The sequence below is a fragment of the Periophthalmus magnuspinnatus genome, chromosome 23 (genome assembly GCF_009829125.3).
Source record: "Periophthalmus magnuspinnatus isolate fPerMag1 chromosome 23, fPerMag1.2.pri, whole genome shotgun sequence".
Taxonomy (NCBI): Eukaryota; Metazoa; Chordata; class Actinopteri; order Gobiiformes; family Gobiidae; genus Periophthalmus; species Periophthalmus magnuspinnatus.
Genome location: NC_047148.1, coordinates 20,066,099 through 20,092,555, shown reverse-complemented (window position 1 = coordinate 20,092,555; position 26,457 = coordinate 20,066,099). Strand labels below are relative to the sequence as shown.

Below are 26,457 nucleotides of genomic sequence, written 5' to 3'. Positions count from 1 at the left end.
GAAAAGTTGTGGTAGATCAAAAAATGTTTAAAAATAAATAAATATAGTATTTAATTTACTGTCCAGTTCCTTTTTCTGTTTGTGAGTATCTTTTGCTTATGTGTAGGCTGATAGTTATTTATGGTTATACCAAACTATTAACATTGCATGGATTTGAATTTTAATATTTTTTTCTTTGACCAAGATAACTTTTCACTACATTCAACAAATACTTTATTGTTTTCTTTACCAAGAAGCCAAGTAGTCTAGACAAACAGCATTACGGATTTATGCTCTTACCCCTGAGGTGGCATGCAGGTCAGAGGTCATACCATGACACCTGCTGCTAAAGGGACATATGGGCTCCATGTGAATGGGGCCATAGAGTGATGCAGTCTGCAGGGGCCCTTTGCCTCAAACCACAGTCCCTTTGCTATCTCTTTTCACCCTGGAGCAGGCTGTGTCAGCTGTATGCTAATTTTTACAGGGCAGTGAGTGTGCTGGCTCAGCGACGAAGACGAGCTGTCACCTCCATGTTCCGGCATGTAAAAGTAAAAAGATCATAATTATTTACAAACATACTCATTGACTGGGGCACCCTCAAAGAAACAACATCGTAGCAGGGGATTACTGGCTCCAGAGTAAAACAAAAAATTAAATAGAAATAGATCTACCTCTAGTCTTGGCCAACCAAGTTTTACAAATGAGGCCGCCTGGTTGAAGCTGAAGCCTACCTGGTCCCTTTGTTACGTTTTAATTAAGGGGTAGGGGGACACGGCATATGGACTTGGTATTGTAACCCCTAGGCTTCTCAAACCCATCTGTTACTTATCCCCAAGGAAGTGCTAAAAGTGAAATCAATGCCACACAACTATCAGGATCCAACCTTGAGAACAATACATGTGTAAGACTAGGCTGTTCTTTTGAAAACTACAATTCACGTTTCCTGTATTGTATTGTGTATTGTGTGTTTATTAATGGCATGTTTATGATTACTATATGATATGAGACATTATTTCCAGATATTGGAGAATAACCCATCAACCCTACTTGCCCCGTGCATCAGTTCTAGCAGTGGGACGTCCATGTGTTGTGTATGACCCGCCTCTGCTCGTGTCTCATTGGAGATTCTGTCCTTTAGTGTCCGTGTCCTGCGTGAATAAACCCACCTCTGCTGCGTTCTCATTGGAGGTTCTGTCCTGTAGTGTCCGTGTCCTGCGTGAATAAACCCACCTCTGCTCCTGTCTCATTGGAGATCCTGTCCTTTAGTGTCCGTGTCCTCTGTTGCACGAACGAGGCGATTGGCTGCCGTGTTGTGCGCCTCCGGATCAGCGCTGTGTCTGCTGAAACGTGCCATGGTGTGAAGCGGATCATTTCCATGGACCATCTGCTCGGCGTTTACCCCTACAACAAAGAAAGGACCCAGGATGGTGTTAGTGCATGTCGGATATCTGGTTCTCCCGGTCTTCGGCTCAGTTAGAAACAGAGGTATGCCTAGCTTGAACCGTTTTCCGTTAGCTCTCGCGCGCTGTCCGTTGACGTTTCTTTTTGTAACGGTTGTCAACGGTTTGGACGTCAACGCAAACACCTGCTAGCAAAACGCGACTACACAGCAACATAACCGAATATACCCGCGAAAACACAAAGAAAACCACACAATTACCCCCATTTTTGACTTAATGTCGACTTTGTAGTGTCTTAAACGACGGCGTGAGCTGTCAAAACGGCAGCTCGGGTGTCCTCTCATCTCGTTCAGAGCCGTTCCGTTTCGTTCTCACATTTAAACCCGACGCGATGATGGCTAATCTTTTGTTTGTGTGTTGTAGCTGTGAATTGGTTAACCTGCTACGCTTAATAACATCACGTTTCCTGGGTTTTGACATGTACTTTGGCTGTAGCAACGGGCTGCTTCTTTTTAATTATTATTATTATTGTTATTAAGGCCCATGATTGCATTTTTCTAACTTTACTTTACTTTTATTGGCACGAGTTGGTCAATTATTAACCCCAGCTACATCTATTTTGGAGGCAGTGTTGGTCCAATTGGTTAGCTCTCACAATGCGTCAAAAGAAAATGAGAAATGAGACTAAAAATGCACATTTATCTGGCTTGTATAAACCCAAATGTCAAAAAAAAAGTCCTATTGCCCATCCATATGTAAGGACTCTGTGTTGATAACGTAATAATAGGTGGCTAGTACACTGCTTAAGTACATACAGTAGCACCAGTGATTTCATTGTGCTTTTATTTGTGTTCTTTTTCCTGTTCCATAGTATCGGGGCTGGCTCTACATTCCGCATTCTCAGACCTTTGTCCCCCTCCATTGTGTAGCTAACGATCATCTGCTGCTGTCTGCCGTAGCCTCTGCCTGTTTCTGCATCTAGCTGTATTGTGAATCCCTTCTTCCTCATTTCCTCCTTCCATCTGGAGACGACATTGGCATTTTAAACTGAGTTCCCACTCATACCGTATCCTTCTGTGTAACCGACTAAAGAATAACACCTCTGTAGAAAACACTGTCTTTTTATACTGTCATGTTGCTCTTTAGTGAATAACCCATAGAACTAGACGTTACTACACTCTGTCATTGTGATTTTCCCATTCAGTGTTGATAGATTACATTCTGCTGTAAATTTCTGTAAAGTGGATACATTTTGACTGCTGCTATTTTTACCTCCTCCCCAATGTAAACATGTGTAGGCCTATATATAGATTTCAAATTTATCAGTCCTTAAAATATAATTAATCATAAACTCTACTGAAATTGATCTGATATTAAAACCCCACAATCTCTGACATCTCCAGAATGCTATCCATTTTACAGGGATGTGTATCCTGCACTGCTGTAGAACTCCTTTAGGTTCAAATGTGTTTTTTCTTTGGTTGTGGTTTTCTACCCTATATTCTTGTATTAGATCCTAATGCATGGTCATTTACTTTGTTTATTATTTCTACATTGAAAAGCAGATTCCAATGTACTTCTGTGTAGAGATGTCCTTGCTGTACTGAAATGTGCTGTAAGCATACACATCTATACCCATTGGATGCTGCTTCTATTCTGTTAATATCTACAGAAAGCATGGTCAGGCCTTGCCCTTATGAACTTTATTTGCATGGTATTCTTATGGTTGTATAGGCCGTACTACTCTCTTATTACTATTATCATACAGTGCCACACATACTAATATTTTCCAATAAAGACTGTAGTTTTCTTCCTAACCTTCAGTGTGCTTTTTGCTGATTTCCATGCGTGCTTCCCTTTTCCTCCAGTATGTGCTGTCACTGAGACAGGCCCTCACTACATGTGCTGTCATTCCTTAGCTGTTTTTACAACACTTTCCACAAATTGCTGCTCATTTCCTTGGGGTGGGACAAACTGCTTATCCATTTAAACCCATGCATGTTGTTTATACAATTTGACAACATGCCAATATTTAATTTCAGAGCTTCGATTTCATATATATAGGGAAATTTGAGTTTCTTTTAGCCATTGGTGTTATTCATAGTATAACCTTTCCGGTACAACCACACATTCTCACACTTCTTAATGAATAAAAACAGTCATCTTAGAATATACTACAGGGACTAAAAGTAAATTATATTTTTTAAAGAGTTAAAGTGAGACTTGGGCATACATGTCATTGTAGGACTACTCAAATCTGAATTTAATGGCTTTACTCTTGTTATAGTTGCCCCACTTGAGTCCTGCAGCTGTCCTCTTAAATACTTGAGGTTATTTATTTGCAGACATGAGGCGTCTCACGTTTCTTCAGCTCTCAGTGAACCTCCGACAGATGCATTTTTGTTACTTTTTGCATGCAGCTCCACTTCTTAATTTGCTTTAATTTAATGCCTCTCAATTTCTGTCCTCATTTGACCACTGTGAACTATCGCTTTCGAACAGCGTACAAGCACACACACGTCTCCATCAAGCAAACCGGTGCAGTATCTGACGGTTTATGCATGCACCAGCACAGTGGCCTGCCCGAGTGTATTGACAGGTTTATTTGGCTGCACTAAAACATGCACACTCGCATCTCCCAACGAAGACCAGGGGGGCAAAGCATAACAGGCTGCAGGATTATGAGTGAAAGAGATGTGCTTGTGAAGCTGCTGCAGTCATAGGGAGGGGGTAGAGAACAAGCTGAATGTCAGAGTACTGCAGTCGTAGGAGGGGCTTACCGTCTGTCACACCGCCGTGGGGGAGGGGCTGTCTGTGCAGTGGCTCTAGATGAGGCTGTGACCTCATCCTGGACAACGTGGTACACTAACAACCCCGGATGCCCTGAAATATACACAGAAAGCCATTACATCAATATTGACAAGAGATGGATTGACACATATGCACATTTAATGACAAAACTAAAGTGTTATGATAATTTTCTCATTTAAAAGGACTTCACTGAATGTATCCTCTTGATTGCTTTGTGTGCTTTGGTTAGAATTTCACACATTTGCTCTAAAGGTCTTCTTCCACATTAAAGCAAGCTGATGTATGCGCTTTCCCAGAGTAAGTGTAGTTCTGTATAATAATGTGAGGGCACCATATGCTCCCATCTCACCTGTTAGTAAGAAATGGATTGTTAAATGCAAAGCAAGATCATCCTTCTTTATATGCCTTAAACTAGTAGTAATTTAAAGTGACAGAGCTAATATAAATCAGATTTTCATTGTTACATTTTACGATTTTGTCTAAGATGTGTTGTGTCCGTGTATTTGTCTCATCAACAGGACAAGTTATCTTTGTCTTTCCATGCTTACTACGTAAATGAAGAGCACCCTCTCAGATAATTAGAGCTCAATTGTGATAAGTTGCATTTATTTTTAATAGGAGCACACTTTACCAGGCATCAACACAGCCATGCTACCTCCTGCCGACATTTTCACCTGGGTGCTCCGCAGGCACCACTATCAGCTGAGTTTCCTCTAGGACATGCTAGTCAGGCTCCACAGACGGCTCTGGCCCCCCACCTGCCCCCTGCGCACCATCCGCCTCTCACTGCCCTCCCAGCGGCGCCTCAGTTCCAGGATGTGCCTGGGCCCCCCTTTCTACCTCAGGCTTTACACCAGCAATACCTCATCCAACAACAGCTTCTGGAGGCTCAACATCGAAGGATCCTCCCACACTCCAGGTGGGTGTCCAGTACGCCTATCAAAATAATCATGATTTTATTCTTCTGTATTGGTCAAACTCCATTTTCGTCCAACATGTTCTACAAAGTTTGTTTTCTGCTCCACAAAATTCTCGTACTGACAGAGGATTGGCTGTAGACCTCTCTTTTATCAGATCAGAGTGGATTCTCAATTGAATCAACTGCAAGTAATTGTTGGGACAAACACTGCAGAGCAATTCACTTAAAAAAACAGAAGCCTTAACCTAAATTTAACCTTATTTTTTTTAGGGATTAGATCCACACATTTGCCATGGATTATTTATCTTGTAGCTTTAACTTCTTTCAGCTGACCACAATCATCGGACATCGGTTCATATGGATAGAGCCAGTAATTACAAATACACAAACCAGTTAAAGATATCTGCATTTTGATAGTTAAAAATTATAGTTTTCTGAGCCGTCTTCCATCAGTGTTAAACTATTGTCTGTGCAGAATGTTATAATGCCAGCAGAAGGCACATTTGATCACAGCATTGCTTATTTCTTTATTTTGAGCAGAAGAAATCAGGAACGCATTTCTATGAATCCTCACCGATTGCGCGCAGGCTACGAGTACTCCTCACCTCTGCATGTGTCCCAGGGGGTCCCACAACAGCCACGTTACCTGGCAGAAGGCACTGACTGGTGACTACCTTCACTACATCTCAAAATCTCTCCTGTAATTCCTTTTGAACTGTGTGATTTTGACTTGTTTCTTGTTTTTTCAGGGATCTCAGTGTAGATGCTGGCACCCCGCACCATCAGTACCCGCTGCAGCAGATGCCACAGCACTATCAGCATTACCTGGCCACCCCGCGTTTGCACCACTATCCTAGAAATACGTCATCTGCACAAGTGGTACATTACCTCTTTCACATGCAGTAGATAATTGTCAGTTTTTGTTTTATGTGCAATTAATAGTGTTGATTAAAGAGGCACTATATAACTTTTCTGGTGGCAGGCCTGTCGCGTGTTTGTCTCGAGCAGGTGACACCATCAGGCCACAGAGACACGTTTAACACTTTTAAAGAATCGTATTGACAAGACAAGCAGGTGTTCGACCAGAAAAATTAGTGTACCTTTATAAGAACACATTGAAAGAAGGAAAAATCACACTCCTGTAATCCAGCGCTGTTACCTTTTTCTTTAGATTGTGTGAATTATTAATGAAATGAATCACCTATTCATCAGAAAGCTGCGATATTGTTGACATTTCATCAAAGCAATGGTAAGGTGTGGTTCGAGTGAGAGCACAGGGGCGTTCAGGGTGATGTGTACCAGACCAGCACTGAGCTCCTCCCCTAAATCTGTTGGATTTAGGTCAGTGGAGGATGGGAGTTAGCCAACCTGATTTACTGACTTGGTGCTAGTATCCTATTTAGAAGTGTCTTAAAATGTTTTGAGCTTTTTATAAATATGACTTTTTCTGTTTTAGGTTGTACACGAAATTAGAAACTACCCGTATCCCCAGCTGCACCTACTAGCACTGCAAAGTCTTAATCCTTCAAGGCATGTCACGGCAGTGCGGGAAAGTTATGAGGTAACTGTCATTTTAAAACTCACAATTAATCTTATATATCTACCTTTTAATTTACCTGCAATGTTCAATGTTCACTCACCCCTTTAATTTTTCATCAGGAGTTGTTGCAGCTCGAGGACAGACTGGGGAGTGTCAGCCGAGGAGCTGTTCAGACGACAATTGAGAGGTTTACCATTCCTCACAAGTACAAAAAGGTAATGCCGCCATTAGAACACCCACACTATAGTATACTCTATAGTTGGATAAAACAATTGCCTTCGTTGACTGTTGATTTCACAAACTTGCAGAGGAAACCCATGCAGCTAAGGATTGACGAAGAGGAATCCGATGTGGATGAGAAATGCACAATCTGTTTGTCTATGCTTGAAGACGGAGAGGACGTCAGGTAAGAAACATAAAATAAATACAGATTTTGCGTTTGATTATAGTTAACCTTTTATATATAGTACAGAGTAAACTGTTATCACTAAACATAAAACTTAACTTTCTACATTCCTCTGTCCTATTTCAGGAGATTGCCATGTATGCACCTCTTTCACCAAGGCTGTGTGGATCAGTGGTTGGCCACAAGCAGGAAGTGTCCCATCTGTCGAGTTGACATCGAAACACAGCTGAATGCTGACAGCTGATAGACAGACACCCACCTGTCAATCACCTTGTGTGCTTCTCACTTTCTTCCGCCCCCATGTGGGTGCTTTGCCAAATGTCTCCAGACTGTTTGTGACATCATCATGACGTTAAACTGAGCCAAGCTGACATACTAACTGCATGAGAGGACCCTTGCGTACTCTCTCCTCTATAAGCACATCTCCTTGGAAGCAGAAGTCGTAAACACATACTCATATGTTCACAGGGCTTACTAGTAGCTTGCTGGTCAAAAGTGGGGTGTTGTTACTGTTGTGGTGTTGTTCCTTAGGTAGCCCTGGGCTGTGTAGCATGTCCTTAAAGCCATGACTTTGTGTCCTGTGAGTGGTTAGTACATAACCCCACACTAAGCTCTCTCTTATATATATTTAAATTTTTAGAAATACTTTTCATGTGAATAATCTGCCACACAGGAAAGTTTATAAGCTCATATGTTCTGATGCTGTTTACCTAGTTAACCTTTGTGATCATAGTAGAGTAGCAGTAATCAATAAGTAATGTCCGGTGCAGTGGGAAGGGTATCATCTTAGTTAACTCTCTCACGCAGCTTTGAAATTTTGCATAAAAAGCCTAAACTTTGTGACCGAAAGAGAGCTGCTCTTGCATCTGGATCTTTATCTGCCACAAGCAGCAGCACGGTCTAAATTTAATGCTTCTTTTATGGTGATGGTGGAGGCTGTTAATATTGCATCTTTCAACCTAACAGATACAGTGGGCTTTGCATGAGTTAATCTTGAGCGCTTACAGAACAAAAATGTGACTGTGACATTTACTCTTACTGTGGTGTCTGCTCTGATTTGATGGGAGTAAGAGGATACTCTTTTTTTTATGTTTACCTAAAGTCCTACTGAACAAGCACACGCGGTAAGGGTTTTTCTCTTGGTGTTGAATTTGGATTGGTTAATAATTAGGCTTAGACTCTGCAGTATTTCAAGAGCAATCTAGTGTATTGATTTTGTGTATTCATGTGACAGACCTACCCTTGTGGTTGCTATGCTGGTTGCTATGCTGTTTAGCTAGGACATGTAGAATGTGTTTTGCAATGGAGGCAGTCTCCCGCTCCCAGTGCACACAGGCGTGAGACGATACACCAACAAAATACACCCAAGCAAATTAAACAATGATCATGGCATAGTGTATTTGTAATTACTCAGAGGTTCAGGGCTTAAGAATGCCAGTAAGACCCTCACCATCCTCTGTGCTGTGGTCAAAAATAAACACCCTCGCCGAGATCCTATCAGTTATATGTGTTAAGAGTTTGTTCCTCTCTGTCTTGTGCACTGCCAGTGTTGACATTACCTCCACAAGCAGTGAAGTCACCAGTAATAAAGTGTTATAGTTTACACAGGGTGTTGTCAAGTTGAGATGCCTTAAATATTTAACAATCATAACTGTAGAAATTGTGAGTATGTATTTAATTTTAGTCTTTTAGGGCAACTGATTCATATCTTATTTATTTACAGATAACAAAAAATGCTATGAAAAAAAACAATTACCTCATTTTTGCATAGTTTTAAATGGGAATGTTTTGCATGCAGTGGTACTTTTTGAAACACAAAAGCTCAAGAACAACCCTGATGTTTGATCCTTTCCAGCTGGCTGTGTGATGTTTACTGTCCATGCCTGAGCTACTGAGCCAATCTCTGTCTGTCACCACTCATGCGGTGCTGTGGATGTATGCTACATTCCAATCAATGCATTTGCTCTAATACCCCATGCTGTGACGTAGTGGACAAACTGCAATGAAGTGGACTGGTTTTTAATTATGATTCTTATTTTTTGCACTAACTGTTCAAATATGGGAACCCTCTCACTGGCCAACAGAACTTATAACATTCAACTTTTGTGTGTTTTTTGTATGCTCTGTTTTTTGTTTTTTGTTTTTTTTTACAATGCACTATGTTTTAACAGTATAACAAGTGCCTCGCTTTAAGTGTTAACATTAATACAATCAACCCATGAAGCCACCATTGCCTTATTAGTTGCGTGATTAAATGAAAGGGTGAAGAAGGTGCTACTACATTTGACAGGTCTCCAAAAGCCATTGGAAATTCTAAACACTGAACCCTCTGCCATCCTTAAATTTGGTCTTGTTTATTTGTCCGTTTGCTTATTTGCTCTACACCCATCATTCTTTTTCATGCGATGGAGGATTTCAAAGCACAACTTTTTGAAAAATGCATGTCTCAGGTGTCAGTACATTACTGTCTCTCTCAAGAGTATATGGTGAGCTACAAACCACATGTAAAGACAATTATTGCTGCTTGAATATTAAAGTCTAAAATCGAAGAGAAAGTATCCCAAAAAAGTGCCAGTGAAAGGGCTGCCGTCATCCTTGTATGAAAATCTGGTGTTTAGCTGTGACTGAGCAGTGTTTTTCAATATAGGATATTTATCTGAAAATAGAACTATTTATAATTAATATTAAAGCAATATAGCATTAATAGTATGTTGTTAATGAAATGAATGGGCATATTGTGAGTAAATATTAGATTTACATATTGGTGGTATTTTTTGTACTTTATTTATTATTACTAATATTAATAATTTTCAACTTTACTTTGCCAGTTGCAAAATGTTTTGTTTAAATTTTAAGTTTCATGGCTTGTATAATATCATTTTGTATGTGCTCATTTTCTAATAAACTGGATGAAATGGGTGTTTTTAGTCTAATGCACTAGACAATTATAACTAGGTACATGTAAAACTATTCTGATGACCATATTTGTGTCAAAAATGTAGATGGTGATTTGAATTTAAAGAGTTATTTATTATAATCAAAACATTTTCTTAATTTGACGTTTACAAAACATGTCTTCTTTTCTACAAAAAGTCTTAAGAAAGTCATGACAGATTTGATCAAATAAAAAAAAGATTGGCACACAATGTTCATAAATTAGTCTGTTCCACTTCCTGAGTTACTTTCTTTGGTTGCTTTAGTATTTGGGATAGAGGACTCTAACAATCTGGCCATCAGCCCTTTTTGTATCCAGCCATTTCCCACAGAGAAATATTGTGGTAACTCCATTCGCAGTGTTGGTGACTTCTATTCGATCTAAAAACCAACCCGCGCTGATGCCAGAGTTGTCATGCTCCACTCTGACTTTCTGCAGCTCTCCCATATCCAACATTTCTACTAAAAATCTGTCTGTCTGCCCACGTTCAAAAAGATTACGAAACTTCTGCCGTAGCTGCCGTTTGCCAGAGTCCCCGTTGGAGCCATAGATGGTGATGAAAACATTGGCATCTGTACCCGCTCCTTTCTCTTCACCTGTTATCACTATGATCTCGTACTTGACAGGCACCAGACTCCTGGCCTTACTGGCAAAGCTTTCAATGGACTTGTTGCATTCAAACGTCATGAACTCATCCCTCTTTGGAGAGAGTGGGATGAGGCTGTTGCAGATAAATATGTACCTGGATACATGAAAAACATTATAAAGACACAGTTAGTTTTATCTATACTGAAAATTATAAATGAAGCCACAAAAGATAAATGAATAGATGTACTTGTTTCCCAACTCCCTTTCAGTGACAACAATTTCCACAACATGCCAGTAAGCCTCTCCTTTCACTTTCTTTCCATCTTTAGGAGTGTGACCAAGGCAAATTCCAGCAATGTCACCAACATTTTTAGATGAAAATTCAAACCTGTCGGTATTTCCCCTAAAAATGGCACAGGTAAAACAGCTGTGAAGACTGAATTTAAACAAAAATAAATGATACACTATATTCCACGATTAAACTCCCATTATATGATGAATGAGTAGATTTGTTTTTAAGTTATTATACTGAAAACAAACCTCAAAAATCTTTTTTTCTTTGAGGAATTCTCCATTACAAATTCTTTTGAACGTCCTTTCCTTCCTTCAAGCACAATCCAGGCATTTTCTTTGGTCTCACCTTCATCAGTGTCTCCAGTTGTAACACAGATTTCATATTCTTAGACAAATATGGTATAAATAATTAATGTTGTTCACATCAAAGCATCAATGTCAAAACATGTTTATGAGATTAATGATGATGTTTCAGGCTTTACTTGTTTTCTCACTGAGATCCAAACAGTCGTTATTGGCACAAGCCAACTCTCTCATTATTTGTCCATCATCTTCATTTTTGGCAAGCCATCGATCACAAGGAAATCGAAATGTTTTATCCATCAGCTCATCCTTCACGTCAATGTACTCCAGATGCCATCCAGGAGCAAGACCTGCCACAGCCATGTGCACAAGAGATTTAGTGCACTTTTAGTTATTTAAAACTATTCTCACAGACCCACATCAGTCAGAGAAGCTGACCTGAGTTATCGTGCCACACTCGTACTTTGGAGAGCTCTCCCAAGCTGAGGATTTCTGAGAAGCGAAAGGTGTCGACCTGTTTTCGCTCAAATTTATTGGATTTGCTACTCTCTTTGAGCGTCAGTATCCCTGTATCACCATTCTCACCAAAAATGATGAGCCACACTTTGGCATCAGTGCCTGCCCCTATAAGAGGAGAGCAAAGAGGCAGAGGAGACATCCAAAGCTGCAAAGACTATTGATATTAACAGATAAACAGGACAATCAAGATACCCTATTTTCACTGGTTACACTTTTTTTTAATAAACCATGTAAGAAATATTCTTGTACTTACAACTCTTAAAATATGTACACAGATTTTATTTATTTATTTATTTTTACCAAGAATTTAGAGCCTTTACCTGAAATGTCACTGGTTTTGACTTGTATTATGTAGGTGGTCTCCTCCACCATCATCTCCTCATCCACCATAGCCCCCATCTCACAGATCATGGTCCTCTTTGGGCCTCGAGTCTTGGAGAGCCAGTCTTCATATGTAAACACAGACTCTTCTTCTGTTGAGAGGTTACGCAAGATTACCTGGAATAATAAAAGAAGGATTATTACAGCATTTTTACTTGCACTTTAGCAATATTTATGACTTAGTCATTGGACAAACCCTCTAACCCCACATAAAAAAACAGTAATGGAATTTTAAACATTATAATAATCTTAAAAACAACAAATACCATACATTTTCTATGTGGCTTCATTGCTTGTGAATCAGAAACTTAAATGAAAGAGAAAAAAAAGAGTCTAGATTGTTTAGACTGAACACATAAAATCCGTGTACCTTATCAAGAAACCAGTCCGGTCGACTGCCTGAACCATCCACACGTAGTCTGATTTTTCTTAAAGGTGCAATATCATCAATTTCCATATTAAAAGTATCTTCTTGACCACGTTCAAATCTGCCAGTCACCAACACATAATATTTTACACTTAAACACGCCATAACATTATTTTAAATGTTATTTGAATCTGTTTTGGTCACCTGTCTTCATTCTTCTTAAGCAGCATTTCCTCAGTGCTGCCATTTATTCCAAATACAGACATAAAGATGTTTGTGTCGGAGCCTGCGTTCTGCACATCCCCTGTGACTACTGTAACCTCATAAATGATCTGAAAGAAGAATGCTCAGTTTTATCCCATTACTTCAGGCCTGACAATCCATTTTCCTTATATTGACATACCTTTTGAGAGATGGATATAGCCTCTGCATCTAACACATTAAACACTCTGGCAGTCAGGCCATCTCCACGATCCTTGGCCAGCCAGCACTTGCAAGCAAAGATATATTTGACCCCTTTGGTTGGCACAGCAACAGACACTTCATCCACCAGCCAGCAGCTCTCTGGAGTGGCTCCATCATGGCCCAGCTGTAGAAAATCAGTATCTTTAAACCAGCGTAGGTATTGTATTTTTCATGATTGTGGCTTTACATAAGTTATAAACTCTACAGCTACCCCCACACTCACCTCCACCCGTTTGATCTCCCCAACATCTGATCCATGACACTCAAAGGTCTCCAGGGAGCCTGCTCCAAAGCCCCTCCTCCCATCTGGCAGGTCCAGCCACAGTCTGTCTGTCACACTAAGATTGGCCCCGGTGATGATGACATACGCCCTGCTGGTGGTGCTGGCGTCTCGATCCAGCCCAGTGCAAATGGTGAAGTGATAGGGTATGACTGCACGGAAGGACAAATGAGTAACAATCCTCTGAATAATTCAAAATGGTTGGTGATGTTAGTGATTTCTTACTTGGCAGTTCTTCCTCCTCTTCCTCCTCTTTTTTCTTTTTCTTTTTGTTCATGTTACTGTCAACAGTTTTTACGGCTGGGACGGATTTCTTTTTATCATGTAGGCTTTCCCTCACACCCTCAAAGTCCTAGATACATAAAATTAATTCATTACAGTGACAGTGGTAGAGTAAATTGTTATTTGAACTGCATATTTACACAGCAGTTGTACTTAATACATAATGAGTCATAAAAATGTCTTACCTTAACATAGAAGACTCTCTCTATCCGTCTGTCCTCTCGTTTTTTGGAAAGCCACCGTTCACATAAAAAGAGGAAGACCTCCTCTGTGTCCACATCATAAACTTCAACCTGGTCCAAATACCAGTCCGGGCTCACCAAACTGTTATCATGGCGGATTTTTATTTTAAAAACCTGTCCCAAGTCAACTGCTTCCATAGTGAACTTGTCCACCTGAGAAAATAATAATAAATACAGTTTATTTGTGCTAAGAAGCTACTGTGGAGGTGCTGGGCAAATGAAGTGATTTCTTACAGATCCTCTTTCAAACTTGTTGCTGTTTGTTTCGGACTTGCTGAGTTTCCTCTCTCCTGTGTCTCCCAGGTCTCCGTAAATTGTCATAAAGACGTTTGCATCAGTCCCAGCCCCGTACACATCTCCTGTGATCACTGATACTGTGTATGTGTGAGCTGTTAAGGAGAAAATTAAAACAACTCAGTCAAATGATTCAAGTCAAATGAAAAACTATTCCCTCCTCAGCTTATTAAGATGAATGTCTAAATATAGAGCCTATACATTTTTGAATCACAATAATGAGATGATAATGTGTCCATATGTCTATAAATATATTTGTTGAGGTTCAAGTAATGTGACAGTGTGAAAAAACACAAAAAAAACACAAATGTACAGAACACTTCTATACCCCAGGCTACACTTTGGAGAATAGTTTTATATCGTCCTGTAGTAGATCTATTTTCAACCTCTACTCATTTCTTAAACAAACATAAATTGGAGTGAATATTTTTGTGTTAATAACAAAATGTCATGTTTAAAGTGTGTTTGTAGTGTGGGGTTAACATACTCTCCAACGCATCCTCCACTTCCACTTCATTAACTTTAAGGCTTCCATCTCGTGAAAGTTTCTCGGTGATGATGTCAGAGGGCACCAGCTCTCTCACCGTTTCTCCGTCATCCTCCGATTTGGCGAGCCAGCGTTCACACGGGAAGATGACGGTCTCTGAACCCTGCCAGTGAGACACCAGTGTAGACGTCATGGATATTTACATTGGAATTTGCATTGCACAGTGTTATTGAGGAGTACTCCGTCTGCTGACCAAACGAAGGGTTGCAGGGTATCCGTTCATTCCTACTGACTAGATATGTGCTGTCACCATTTATATAATTTAATTCAGTGTCAATTTGACACTTTATTTAAAATCTATTATCATTTTTTATTTCCTTTTTTAAGACCAGACTGCTGAAAACACGTGAACTTTATGCATATAGACAATATTTGGATGAAACCAACCTTTCCTTTCCTTAGCAATCTTCTGATCTCCACTCTGTCCAGATGCCAGCCTGGATTGACTCCACGGTTGTCATGTCCAATACGAATTTTCTCAATAACATCCCCCACATCTTCTAGCTGCAGGCAAATATAAATATGAAATAAGAACATTAACAGTTCTTCCTGTTTGTCAATACTTTATCAACATAATAGTGAGCTTTTGGGGGATTTTTGTGGGATTAATGCTTTGATTTACCTCAACAATGAACATGTCTTCTGCTCCTCGTTCAAAGTACATTATCCTCTCTCTCTTGTTGACACACAGGGACTTCTGCTGAGTGCACACTGCATCTCTGCCATACAAAACGATGAAGACGTCTGCATCTGTGCCAGCTCCAAACACGTCACTGGTGAAAGTCTTGATCTCATAAGGTACGACTGGAAAGAGATTAAACGTTGAAGGTTAAACAGGACAACTGAGCAGGAAATACTGGCATACTGCTATGATGAAATATGAATGATGCTGTTTTTACATGGCGTATATGTTTCTGTTTGTAGTGGATTAGGAAATAGATCCCTGACAATGGCACCATCATCCTCCCCTCGATCCAACCAACGACCACAAGGAAAGCGCAGTTTCTGTCCTAAAGATTGAGCATCAATATCCACCCAGTCAAGAAACCATCCCGCTGATCCTCCACCTAAATAAAATACATGTTAATTTATAAAGAAGCACTTAATGAGGCACAGAGACGAAGACGTTACATTACCACAATTGTCATGTCCAATGCGGATCTTCTTAAGTGGCCCCAGATCTACAGCTTCCACAGTGAATTCATCAGTCATACCACGCTCAAACTTGTTTTTATGAGTCTTTGATGCTTTGAGATTTATTAATCCTGTAAGAAGACAAATGGAAAATACACACATATCTGAATTTGAACAAAACAAAACTAAATATTCAAACTCATACCTGTGTCATCATTGGTGCCATACAGTATCATAAACACATTGGCATCAGTTCCTGCATACTTCTTGTCTCCAGTTTTTATTTTGACAGTGTACGTGGTCGACATTGCTTTGGTAAAAACACACCAAGTTTGTTTTGTTCTGAATAGAAAATATAAAAACAGTGTGTGTTGACCTCTCACCTTTTTGCTCAAGACCAAGCGTGGCTTCAGAGTCTTCCTCATCATCATCATCGCCTTTCTTCATAAAAGCTTCATCAACGGGGACAAGCTCTCTAGCGAGCTGTCCATCATCTTCATCGACTGCAAGCCAGCGCTTACATGGGAAAAAGTATCTAGAAAAACAAAACAAAAATGGTTCTGGTGAATTAAAAGCTGTAGATTCCTGCCATTTCACGCCACTAGATGGAGTAGTATTAACATTTGTGGATCTGTGGATTAGTGTGGTATGAGTCAGCAGAGAAATCGTTTGTGAAATGTATTAGTGGTCATCTTGTTGTATTTTTTATTTATGTAACTGACTGATCTGCTTACGTAGTGTCATCTTTATTGTCAATTATTTCCACTCTATCCAGAAACCATCCTGCACTGGCCTGGCTGTTGTCATGTCTTATTCTCAGTTTCTTCAACACACCAAGATCCACAGCTGTGATGGTGAACACATCCTCCTGTGAACATATGAACAAAAAGTTAGGAAATGAACTTACATATGATGGGTGACAGTGTTTTTACCTGGCCTTTTTCAAATTTGTTCAGATTGCAAGACTTTCTGAGGCGACGTTCCCCTGTGTCGCCTGTTTCTCCATAAATGTTCATGTAAACTTTGGCATCAGTTCCTGCTCCCCACATATTTCCAGTGAAAACGTGCACTTCGTAGGAATTAACTGATAGGAGAGAGTTATGAAGCAAGGTTTTTACACAGAATATGGTGACATTGCTCTGCTCACCCTCAAGATCTTCATTATCCTCTGACAACAGTTCAACCACAATCTCTCCATCTTCCTCATCACGGGCCAGCCAGCGGTTACAGACAAAATTAAATGTTTCCACCACTTCTTGTAACTGCTCGATTATTTCTACCTCATCCTCTTCTTTTTTTTTCTTTTTCTTGTCCTTCTTCTTGTCTTTTTTGGTGTCTTCCTTCTTTACTTCGACCTGCACCATGGCCATAGTTAAACGCTTGATATCGACTGTCTCAAGGAACCAGCCATCACCTATTCCTTTTCCATCATGAAAAATACGAATCTTATAGATTTTACCCACATCATGAGCCTCAATCTGAGAAGTAAAAGTGTCATTATTTTACAAAATACTATTTACTGACTAATGAACTTTCAAACTTACCTTAAAGATCTCAGTAGTGCCACGTTCAAAATTATTTGAGCGACTTTTAAGAGTGAGCACTTCTGTTTTCCCTTCATCTCCATAGATTTGACAGAAGACGTTGGCATTAGTTCCTCCTGCTCTTACATCTCCTGTAACAACTGTTACTTCATAATTGATCACTATTCAAAAGGAAAATCATGTGTTAATGTTCCTAAAATATAATTTTAGTAACAAAAGGACATTTTCCATTACATGTTTCAATGTCTAGAGTCTCACTGGGGTAGATTTCAACCTCCACTTTCCCATCAGCTTCGTCTTTACAGAGCCACCTGTGGCTTGGAAACATGTATTCTTTTCCATGAACAGGTACAGAAATTTGCACACTGTCCAAAAACCAACCAGCACGCAGGCCCTCATTGGTGTGACCAATCAAAAGACGGTTGATCTAGAAGTAGCAGAACAAGTTGTAATGTAACAGTTTGTCAAAATACTTTACTTGTTCCCACTTGCCTTTCCAATGTCAGATGTTTCCAAAGTGAAGATATCAGTGCGTCCTGTCTCAAAGTAGTTTCTAAGGTCATTATCAGAAACAGCCAGTGTGACTTTGTCGCTGTCTCCCTTCTCTCCATACATCTTGACAAATACTCTGGAGTCTGAGCTGGCCCCATTCACACTACCTGTCTTGATCGCTATGTGATAACTGATATCTGCAAAGTGAAGCTAAACAGTAAGCCCACATGTATTTTAATATGGTCATAATCTGTTGTTGTTATTTATTTGACTATTTTTAAAAACAGAAAATATTAGACTCACTAAACAGACGAACGCCTTCTCCAGCTGGAACCAACTCTCTGACAATCTGTCCATCGTCCTCATTACGGTCCAACCACCTAAAAACAGAATTTAAAAAGTTCATTTTAATTGTATACTTCAAAATATAGACAATGTAGTCAGTGAATCAAACCCAAATACGACATATGTTAAAATGAATTACTGGTGTGTACTTGTGCATGCTGCTCATTCTGGGTATGACATATGAGTAATTAGGCTAAAAGCCAAACAAACACAAAGGAAGCAGCTCTTTAGAGTGGTAACACAGCACTTCTATCTTGCGGTTTAGGTCCAGTTACTTGAGTAGAGTGCTGGCTAGACACTGTGCATTTAGTCCCTATTTGTAATGTCAAGCTCAGCTGCCTAACTACTTAAACACATGCCACTGGAGAACTAGGGAGAGAAGTATAAGTTAATTTACAGAACTCACAGGCTTGAAGACTTCTGGTGTTGTAAAAAGTGTATCAATCAATCAAGCTATTATGACTTGCCTGAAACAAGGAAACTCAATAGCCAAAGACTCAGGCTGTCCCTCCTCTCGGACCATCACCTTATCAAGGAACCAGCCGCAGCCTCCACCGCGGCCATCATGACCCACACGGACCCTTCGCACTTGACCCAGTGTCACCGACTCAATGAGAAACTCGTCATGCTAAAGAACAGAGACAAACACTTTAACGTTACCATTGTTTGGAGATGAAATATGATTGTATGATTAACAAACTTACATTTCCCTTCTCGAATTTGTTGACATTATTTTTGCTCATTATCATGGGCCGTTCTCCTGTGTCTCCTAGATCACCAATTACATTAAGGAAAACCGTTGCATCTGTACCACTACCACTGACTGTGCCAGTACAGATAGTGACACGATATTTTATCACTAAAAATGAGGTCAAGAGGTCAAGAGGGCAAGAGGTCAAACACTCACTGGTTGGATCTAAATGGTGAAAAATCATAACAGTGACTAACATGGCAGTGGATCCTCAATCAAAGCTCCAGTAGCAGACAGCTCTCTGACAATCTCATTGTCATCTTCATTAATGTCCAGCCAGCGGCCACATTCAAATGAATACTTCTCCATAGTCAGAGTCTTCAGCAGAGTGACCTACACAGTGAGAGGCAGCACAGGTATTACAGTTTTGTTTTGTTTGTTTTTTTCAATCGTTTTAGCACTTTTTTGAAACTTTAGTTCATATGGAACATTTGTCCTCAGTTCAGACAGTTATCAGTCTCTTTCTCAGAACACTTGACATAGCTTCAATGGCATCTCTGGTATTGCACTAAAAGCTGCTTTAAGTCCTGTCTGTCCTGTCTGGAAGACAGGAAGTACTGGAAACTGTGTCTCAGATAACATGACCCTGTCCTGTAGGATGGCCCAGGGGTCATCTTTACATGCTGCTGTTGGTCAGGCAATACACAGCAGTAATGTGTCCTACCACAACTCTGCAGACGACACTCAGATTTATATCTCACTGCAGCAGGTGAATATGGACCAGCGGATTCACTCTGTGAACAATCATGCAACAGATCAGTGTGTGGATGCAAAACAACTTTCTCCAGCTAAACTCAGACAAGACTGAAGTCATCATCTTTGGCCAAAGAAACATAGAGAAAGTGTCAGCAGTCACCTCCAGTCTCTCTCTCTAAAACCTTCAAACAGGCTAGAAATCTAGAGGTAATAATGGACTCAGATTAGATTTTAAACAGCCACATCAAATCAATAACATCTGCAGCTTTTTATCATTTAAAACATTGCAAAAATCAAATGTTCACTGTCTAAACTAGACTTAGAGAGACTTATCCATGCATTTGTTTCCAGTAGGTTAGACGACTGTAACATCCTGCTCACTGGACTCTCCAAACGAGCCTTGAGACAGAACAGTACATCCAGAACACTGCTGCTCAGGTCCTGACTAGAACCAGGAAGTAAAACAGGTCTCTGCACTGGCCTCTACTCTTAAATGTGTTATGTGTACATTTATTCACTTTATTATTTATTTAATTTAATTTAATTTATTTTGTATTTTTTATTTTATTTAATAACAAAAAGCAGACAAAAAGCAGACCCAAATTCCTATTTGTAATGTGTGAACCCTGTGGTCTCTGTGGTCACTGAAAACAGGACTAATGCTTCTGAGCTCCAGAGTCAAATGAATGAAGAAGCACATAAAAACACATGACCACAGTTTGAGAGTCTTGACGATAAAACTGCCTTTTTTAAGATGATTGATGAATTTTGAATGAAAAACTGCATTTGGGAGAGCTAAAATAGTCTTTATGTGAGTCAGTACCATCTTGTACTTAGTGTTTTATAAGTGGCAAAAGACACAGATTAGAAGCTTTAATTGACACTTTACACTGACAAGTTGAGAGGTCTAACCTTAGCTAAATGCCATCCAGCAAATGGATTTCTCTTCTCGTGCCAGATGCGCAGTTTCCTTAATCTCCCAATATCTGGCATTTCAATCTAGAATTAGGAGGTAAAATAAATGCTCAACACAAAAGCTTATTCAGATACTTTTAAATGTTTGTTAGATACCTACAATAAATTTATCAACCTGCCCTTGTTCAAAACTATCAGAGTTGTTTTCCAGTTTGATTTCATCTGATTTTCCATTTTCTCCATAAATTTGTAGAAAAACCTGAGCATCTGTTCCGGCTCCTTTCACATCTGATGTCCAAATCCAAAGGGACCAAGGGAACTCTAGAAAGAATGAACAGCTGCTTATAAAATACACACGGGGACATTTTAGTCTATTATTATGGGAGGCTAGTGCGGAAAGAACAAATAGCATCCCGTGTTTTAAAGAACATGCCTTAGCACATCATTTAAGTACAACCAAATACTGAATATGTGTGAAACAAAGGATTATACCAACTCTTTATTTTCTTTTGCCGGAGAGAAACCATCTCATACAACTCTCTTTCAATCAGACCATCGTTTTCATCTTCATCCAGCCACATGCCACAGGGAAATGTCTGTTCAATACCTGTGAACGGACAGTACACTACAACCTGGAGAAAGAGAGCGTTGATTTTTCATTAAAACAATTACACTTTTGTTGTGATTTTTGTGATTTGTGGCGCGTCTTACCTTTTCACAATACCATCCTGCGCCAACTGCACCGTTGTCATGTCCAATTGTAACCCTGCTAAGTGGACTGATGAGCTCACAAATCTCCACATTGAAAACATCAATGAGACGCCGCTCAAAAGCTCCGCCCTCTAAGAAGATTTTCCCACTGTTTTTTATGCCTTTGGTGCCATGCATGACCATATGGATTTTAGAGTTGGTACCAGCACCTCTAACGTCTCCAGTCATCACTTGTACATTATACACAATTCCTGCAAAATAATGGATGTGTTGTGTGTGTATGTTATTTAGAATAGTTTAGAATAGTTTAGAAATTGAAAAATAGCTTTGTTACTCACCCATTGGCTGCAGTGATCCCACCAAAATGTCTCTTTGTATTTTACCGTCGTCTTCATCCATGGCAAACCACCGATTCACTGGAAATTCATACACTTCTTTGTTTCCCATGTCATCAATCACCACCTGGAAAGGCAAAAAGTCATAAGAAGGACTGCCTATAAGTTAAGACACACTTTTTATTCAACTGTGGAAGGCCATAAACATAAAAAATATGGTATAATTTATGGTACAGTTAATACCTTATCCAAAAACCATCCAGCTGAAGAACCTCTGTTGTTGTGTCCAATTGTTATTTTTCTCAGACGTCCCAGGTTAGGAGCTTCAATTGTAAATTTGTCCTCAGAACCACGTTCAAAATTGTCTTTGTCACTGTCCAGGCGTCTCTCCCCTTTTGCAACACAAATGACCTCCTTTTAAAATGATGCAAAATGATGCAGCATCCTGACAGTTAAATGAACTGAAACGGCCTAGAAGTTCATTACCTGTGTCCCCATTTTCTCCAAAGATATTCAAGAAAACATCTGCATCGGTCCCACTGCCTTTCATGTCAGCAGTGAAAACACTTACTATGTATTTATTCACTGCAAATAAATAAATAAACAGATGAATAAATGTAAAAGTGCACAACAACAACAAAAAAATCTTTCATAGCCTACGTGCAGATCTTGTTTATAAGGTCGTTCTATTGGCCATATAACATATAGGTTAATAATAATGTTGTTATTTTAATTGTTAATAATGTAATATAATTAGTGTAGACTGTACTATGGCACATGAGTTCACAGAGTTCAAACACTGAGTAAGAATGTCTGAGGCTGATGTGAAATAAATGTGCTGCTATGGCCTTTTTGATCATATTTCTCTATATTCATATTTTCATATTTCTTTATTGAAGCTAACTCAACTTGTTTGTCTGTAGATTTGAATAATTTACTAGACATTTGAAAAAGTACATCAGTCTGGTTCATTTGTTCTGTTCTGTTTCACTGTAAAAACCTGCACATAATGATTTTCCTGCTAATGTTAACGATGACTTAATAGTTTTATAATGTAATTCTAATGAAATGTGTATTTTAATGTGTGTTCACCTGCCCTGGGGCTGCAGATGGACAGTAGCAGGAGCTAAATCTGGTACAAATCATCTTTTCTTTTGTAAAATTAATGAATTTGTACATGGTCACTGACAAATAAAGAATAAACAAAGACAGAAAGCTTCAGCATCCAGTCCGCTTATTGACTGCATGAACTTTGGGCATGGAATAGAAACCTGACACAGTGGCCAACGCGAGCCACTCAAATGAATATTCTGTGTCTTGTATGTGTCACGTACTCATTATTGCAATGAACTGTTAGTTACTTTATTGTAATGCAGACAGTGACCTACGTTTTGGGACGTCCATGGGGTTCAGGCTGCCCAGAAGGTCCCTCACATAAAGGTTGTCTCCTTCTTCCAAACTCAGCCAGTTGTTGCAGGCGAAGTAAAACCGTAGATGGGGCCGATTCATGTCAGTGACCACCACCCTGTCCAGGAACCAGCTGGCGTTCATCCCTGTGTTATCATGCTCGATCCTGCAGAGACATCGCATTAGTCAAATACATCTCTCAGATAATGGCCTGTACATCCGTATCTCACTTAACTGCACTCAGGCCTGGGTGAAACTAAAACAGAACTACTATTACTGCAGTTGTGTCTGACTTAATGACACACAGGCAGTGATGGATTAAGTACTCAGTTTTGTTACTTAACTTAAAGTACAGAAACAGAGGTAAAACTTACTCAAATAAAAGTAGCATATGAAAAAATCTACCAATTTAAAACTGTACTTTAAGAGTAAAAAGTAAAAGTATTTCAAACAGGTGTCGTTAATTTGTTAAATGTAGAGATATTAATTAAAAAATGATATATATTTTGGTCAACAACTTGATTTTTCTTATGGATTTTGTGTATTTATTTTTGTTTAGTCAGGATGTTACCACAAAAATCATATGAAAAGTACTTTTTACTCTTCAATCCAATTAAAAAATGTAGTGGAGTAGAAAGTACAGATACTGCTCTCAAATATAGTGAAGCAATAGTTAAAAGTATCCCCTATAAAATGTACTTAAATAACAAACAGATACAGTCTACTTGAGTACAGTACTGCACTACTTGTACTTCATTACCTTCCACCATGACACACAGGTCCAATCTGATCTACTTTGATGCTGATATATTATCCATAAACAGTAGCTAGTATTGAATTTCAAGTTGTGGTTATGTACCTCAGCTTTATTATTGGGCCAACATTGTGAGTCTTGATGCGGAAAACATCTGTCTTATTCTTCTCAAACGCCGTGCGACTTCTGCGTATTGGGAAATAATAACAGTTGAAAACAAGTGCAGTGGCAGTGGGAGGATGAACCAAAGCGTTTATACTCATAGTAAAACAGACATTTGCATAGTGAGTGAAGATGTCAATACATTTCTTACCAATACAAACTTTGGAATTCATGCAAAATAACGGATGTTTGCAGTGAATGTCCAAAGACTTGCACGTCTTATCTGCCTCGATACAGATTGTCGGGGCAAATATGTTATGGTACCTGTATCATGTTGTAAATTTTTTATTAGTCTTTACACAATACAGGCTTGAGTGATGCATATCTGAGTAAGGCAAAACTCTTTATCGGCCAGAAACCATAGCCTATACTATTTTTTTTGTTACTACTATTATTACAACAACACTGCAGTAGCCATGGAGATGAAAATTAATTGGTCTGATGGCCTCAAGTTTGGTCGGTTTTGGTAACACTGCGGATTACAATAAGCTGGATCCTATACACTACAGGTAACCTTATCTGTCAATCAACAAGAGCTGAGATAAAGGGAGCCTGCTGCTGAGAAGATCCCCTGAGAGACATTTGATCAGCCTCAGAAATGACATCGTGGTCTTCTTTCATTTGTTCCATAAATTAAAAGAAGACCTGCCATGTCACATAGTTTCTCCTTACTCCAGATATCCTCTGCTCACCACTTTTTTCTGTATGAGGACAATTACAGAACACATTTGTATAGGATATGTACGTCCGGGCACTCTCCTATACATACTGTCTGTCTCATACAGAGCGGTAGCACAATTCACAACAGTGGTGCACTTAAAAACTATATATATACCTCTTTTCTGTGCTGTAATGGAAAAGGACAAAATGAAACAGAGGGGGTTGTCTGTTAGTTCACATAAGAATGACGTTAATATGTTTAAATAAATCGTTTCAGATGACGTAAATCAACATAAAACAGTTGCATGTGTCAATAACAAAAACCTAAACAATCCAACATGATCAAAACTTACTTGCTGGCCAGATGAACTTTAGGCGTGACCCCAAACTCTCCAAAAAGAGTAACAAACACATTAGCATCAGTTCCAGCTCCTTTTACATCCCCCGTGACAGCGACCACTTCATAGACTGAAAATACAGGACATGAAGTGTTTTTGTGTTGGTCTAATAGAGCACTCCATGACAGTGAAGAAGTACTAGTCCCGATAATGAGCAATTTGAGCAAACTGAGTGCAAGAAATACCTAAAGATGTAGTTTGAGTGGAGATTTATATAGAAAATAAGACACAGACATGTAATAAACTCAGATTAACTAAGAAAAGTGCAGCTAGAGTGAGGCACAAGCAGCTAATGTTTTTAATTTTGAAGGGAAAAGGCTTGATACTCAATACACATTTAACCACAATAATATTAAACCACTTTTAAACACTTTTCTTTGTGTTTTTAATGTGATTTTTTTCAGTACTTGTTTAAATTGTTATCTAGTTTTGAGTTTTAGTTTTGATTAGTACCTGGGTATTAAAAGGAGTTAATACTATATGGCATTATTTTACATGTTTTCACTAATACTGATGCACACTGCAATTTTTCCCCCTCCCTCATTTATATTTCACTGTGATTAAATTATAAGCTGTGATTTTTTTTTGATCCAGCCGGGCCGACCTGGCTGAAAGCCCTGTGCGCTCGGACAGCACCCAGCACCTGTCTGCTCCAGGTCCTCTGTTTGGCCTCATTCACGTGGAACATTGCTAAGCTTTCAACCATCGAACAATAACACAGGATATCCCGGGTGCCCCTCATACACACTGAAGGCCTGTGTTATATTGAGACTGCACTGAGACTTTTAGTAAAAAACAATATGGTATTTGTTTTGTACAGGGCATCTTGTGCATGTGCCAGATGTAACTGTAAGAGTAAACACACCTTTTTTCTTGTAGTATTCATCTTCGTAGCCGTCTGAAGAGTCAGTGTGGTAGTCCAGCAGTTCTTTCTGATAGATTGCTGCATAGTCCACCTGTTTGCTTTTAGATTTCTTTTTTTTCTTCTTGTCATCGTCGCTGTCCGCAGAGCCCTTTTTGGCCTTTTTCTTCTTTTTCTTTTTGTTGTCCTCGTCTTCCTCTTGTTCCTCGATCAGCGGCTCCTCGTCGTCTTCGTTGTGGGACTTTTTCTTCTTCTTTCCGTCTTTAGACTTCTTGTTCTTTGAGCCCATCTCCTCTGCTCGGTCTAGCTCCTCGGTGGATGATTTCTTTTTCTTCTTCTTTTCCTCCTTGGCTTCGTCTCTCACTTCACTTTTATGGCTCTCAGACTTGTCCTTTTTGGAAGAAGGTTTTGGAACATTATTGTTTTGCTCTTCATCCCCATTTTCAATCACTGCGCCGCCATCATCCTCTGTGGTTTTTGTCTTCTTTTTCTTGTCCTTTTCCCTGTCTTTCTTCTTGTCTTTGACTGCGGCCTCCTGATTTTCGTTTGGCTCAGGAGTCTTGTGTTTCTTGTGAGTCCGGTCTCTCTTGGCGGCGTCCTCCCCATGTCGCTTTGGCACTGTCTCCTTCACGTCGTCATCAAGCTCTTCGGTTTCTCCTGAAGCTGTGGATTTTTTCTCTTTCGACGGCATCTTTTATTTATCCACTTCCCTGGTCTTTAGTTTCGTAATTGTGGC

General features: G+C 39.5%; 3 protein-coding genes across 3 annotated transcripts in view; 2 read left to right on the top strand and 1 right to left on the bottom strand.

The window, feature by feature from the left end:
- The window catches only part of rpl37 (ribosomal protein L37), a 107,712-nt gene that overhangs the window by 67,456 nt on the left and 13,799 nt on the right, over window positions 1–26,457 (top strand). The window lies entirely within an intron of this gene.
- On the top strand, window positions 1,289–9,977 carry LOC117391240 (E3 ubiquitin-protein ligase RNF165-like). Its single transcript, XM_033988978.2, has 8 exons — window positions 1,289–1,467; window positions 4,812–5,112; window positions 5,653–5,778; window positions 5,862–5,991; window positions 6,569–6,673; window positions 6,772–6,867; window positions 6,961–7,058; window positions 7,185–9,977. The coding sequence occupies exons 1-8, from the start codon at window positions 1,407–1,409 to the stop codon at window positions 7,300–7,302; spliced, it is 1,035 nt and encodes a 344-aa protein (XP_033844869.1). The 5' UTR covers window positions 1,289–1,406; the 3' UTR covers window positions 7,303–9,977.
- LOC117392000 (lipoxygenase homology domain-containing protein 1-like) lies at window positions 10,168–26,412 on the bottom strand. Its single transcript, XM_033989968.2, has 41 exons — window positions 25,725–26,412; window positions 24,815–24,929; window positions 23,745–23,825; window positions 22,867–23,051; window positions 21,965–22,063; window positions 21,722–21,870; window positions 21,482–21,605; window positions 21,144–21,394; window positions 20,929–21,064; window positions 20,593–20,753; window positions 20,430–20,516; window positions 19,019–19,154; window positions 18,775–18,929; window positions 18,538–18,698; window positions 18,029–18,105; window positions 17,726–17,922; window positions 17,468–17,660; window positions 17,234–17,394; window positions 16,837–17,167; window positions 16,622–16,773; window positions 16,424–16,557; window positions 16,073–16,224; window positions 15,895–15,999; window positions 15,692–15,820; window positions 15,455–15,622; window positions 15,178–15,359; window positions 14,943–15,059; window positions 14,496–14,658; window positions 13,949–14,103; window positions 13,658–13,867; window positions 13,416–13,542; window positions 13,134–13,342; window positions 12,849–13,034; window positions 12,650–12,777; window positions 12,449–12,566; window positions 12,018–12,195; window positions 11,617–11,802; window positions 11,358–11,528; window positions 11,122–11,260; window positions 10,829–10,984; window positions 10,168–10,735 (listed from the first exon to the last, which is right to left on the bottom strand). Exons 1-41 carry the CDS (start codon window positions 26,410–26,412, stop codon window positions 10,255–10,257), a joined length of 7,233 nt encoding a protein of 2,410 aa, XP_033845859.1. The 3' UTR covers window positions 10,168–10,254.

What these genes read in the sequence shown, in the direction of transcription:
- LOC117391240 (XM_033988978.2), top strand. Translation starts at nt 1,407, where the DNA reads ATGGTGTTAGTGCATGTCGGATATCTGGTTCTCCCGGTCTTCGGCTCA. An exon ending in CGGCTCAGTTAGAAACAGAG is followed by an intron (nt 1,468 to 4,811) that starts GTATGCCTAGCT and finishes TATTTTTAATAG; the next exon opens with GAGCACACTTTACCAGGCAT. An exon ending in GAAGACGGAGAGGACGTCAG is followed by an intron (nt 7,059 to 7,184) that starts GTAAGAAACATA and finishes GTCCTATTTCAG; the next exon opens with GAGATTGCCATGTATGCACC.
- LOC117392000 (XM_033989968.2), bottom strand. Translation starts at nt 26,412, where the DNA reads ATGCCGTCGAAAGAGAAAAAATCCACAGCTTCAGGAGAAACCGAAGAG. An exon ending in ACAAATTTGAAAAAGGCCAG is followed by an intron (nt 16,558 to 16,621) that starts GTAAAAACACTG and finishes ATATGTTCACAG; the next exon opens with GAGGATGTGTTCACCATCAC. An exon ending in CTTAAGAAGAATGAAGACAG is followed by an intron (nt 12,567 to 12,649) that starts GTGACCAAAACA and finishes GGTGACTGGCAG; the next exon opens with ATTTGAACGTGGTCAAGAAG.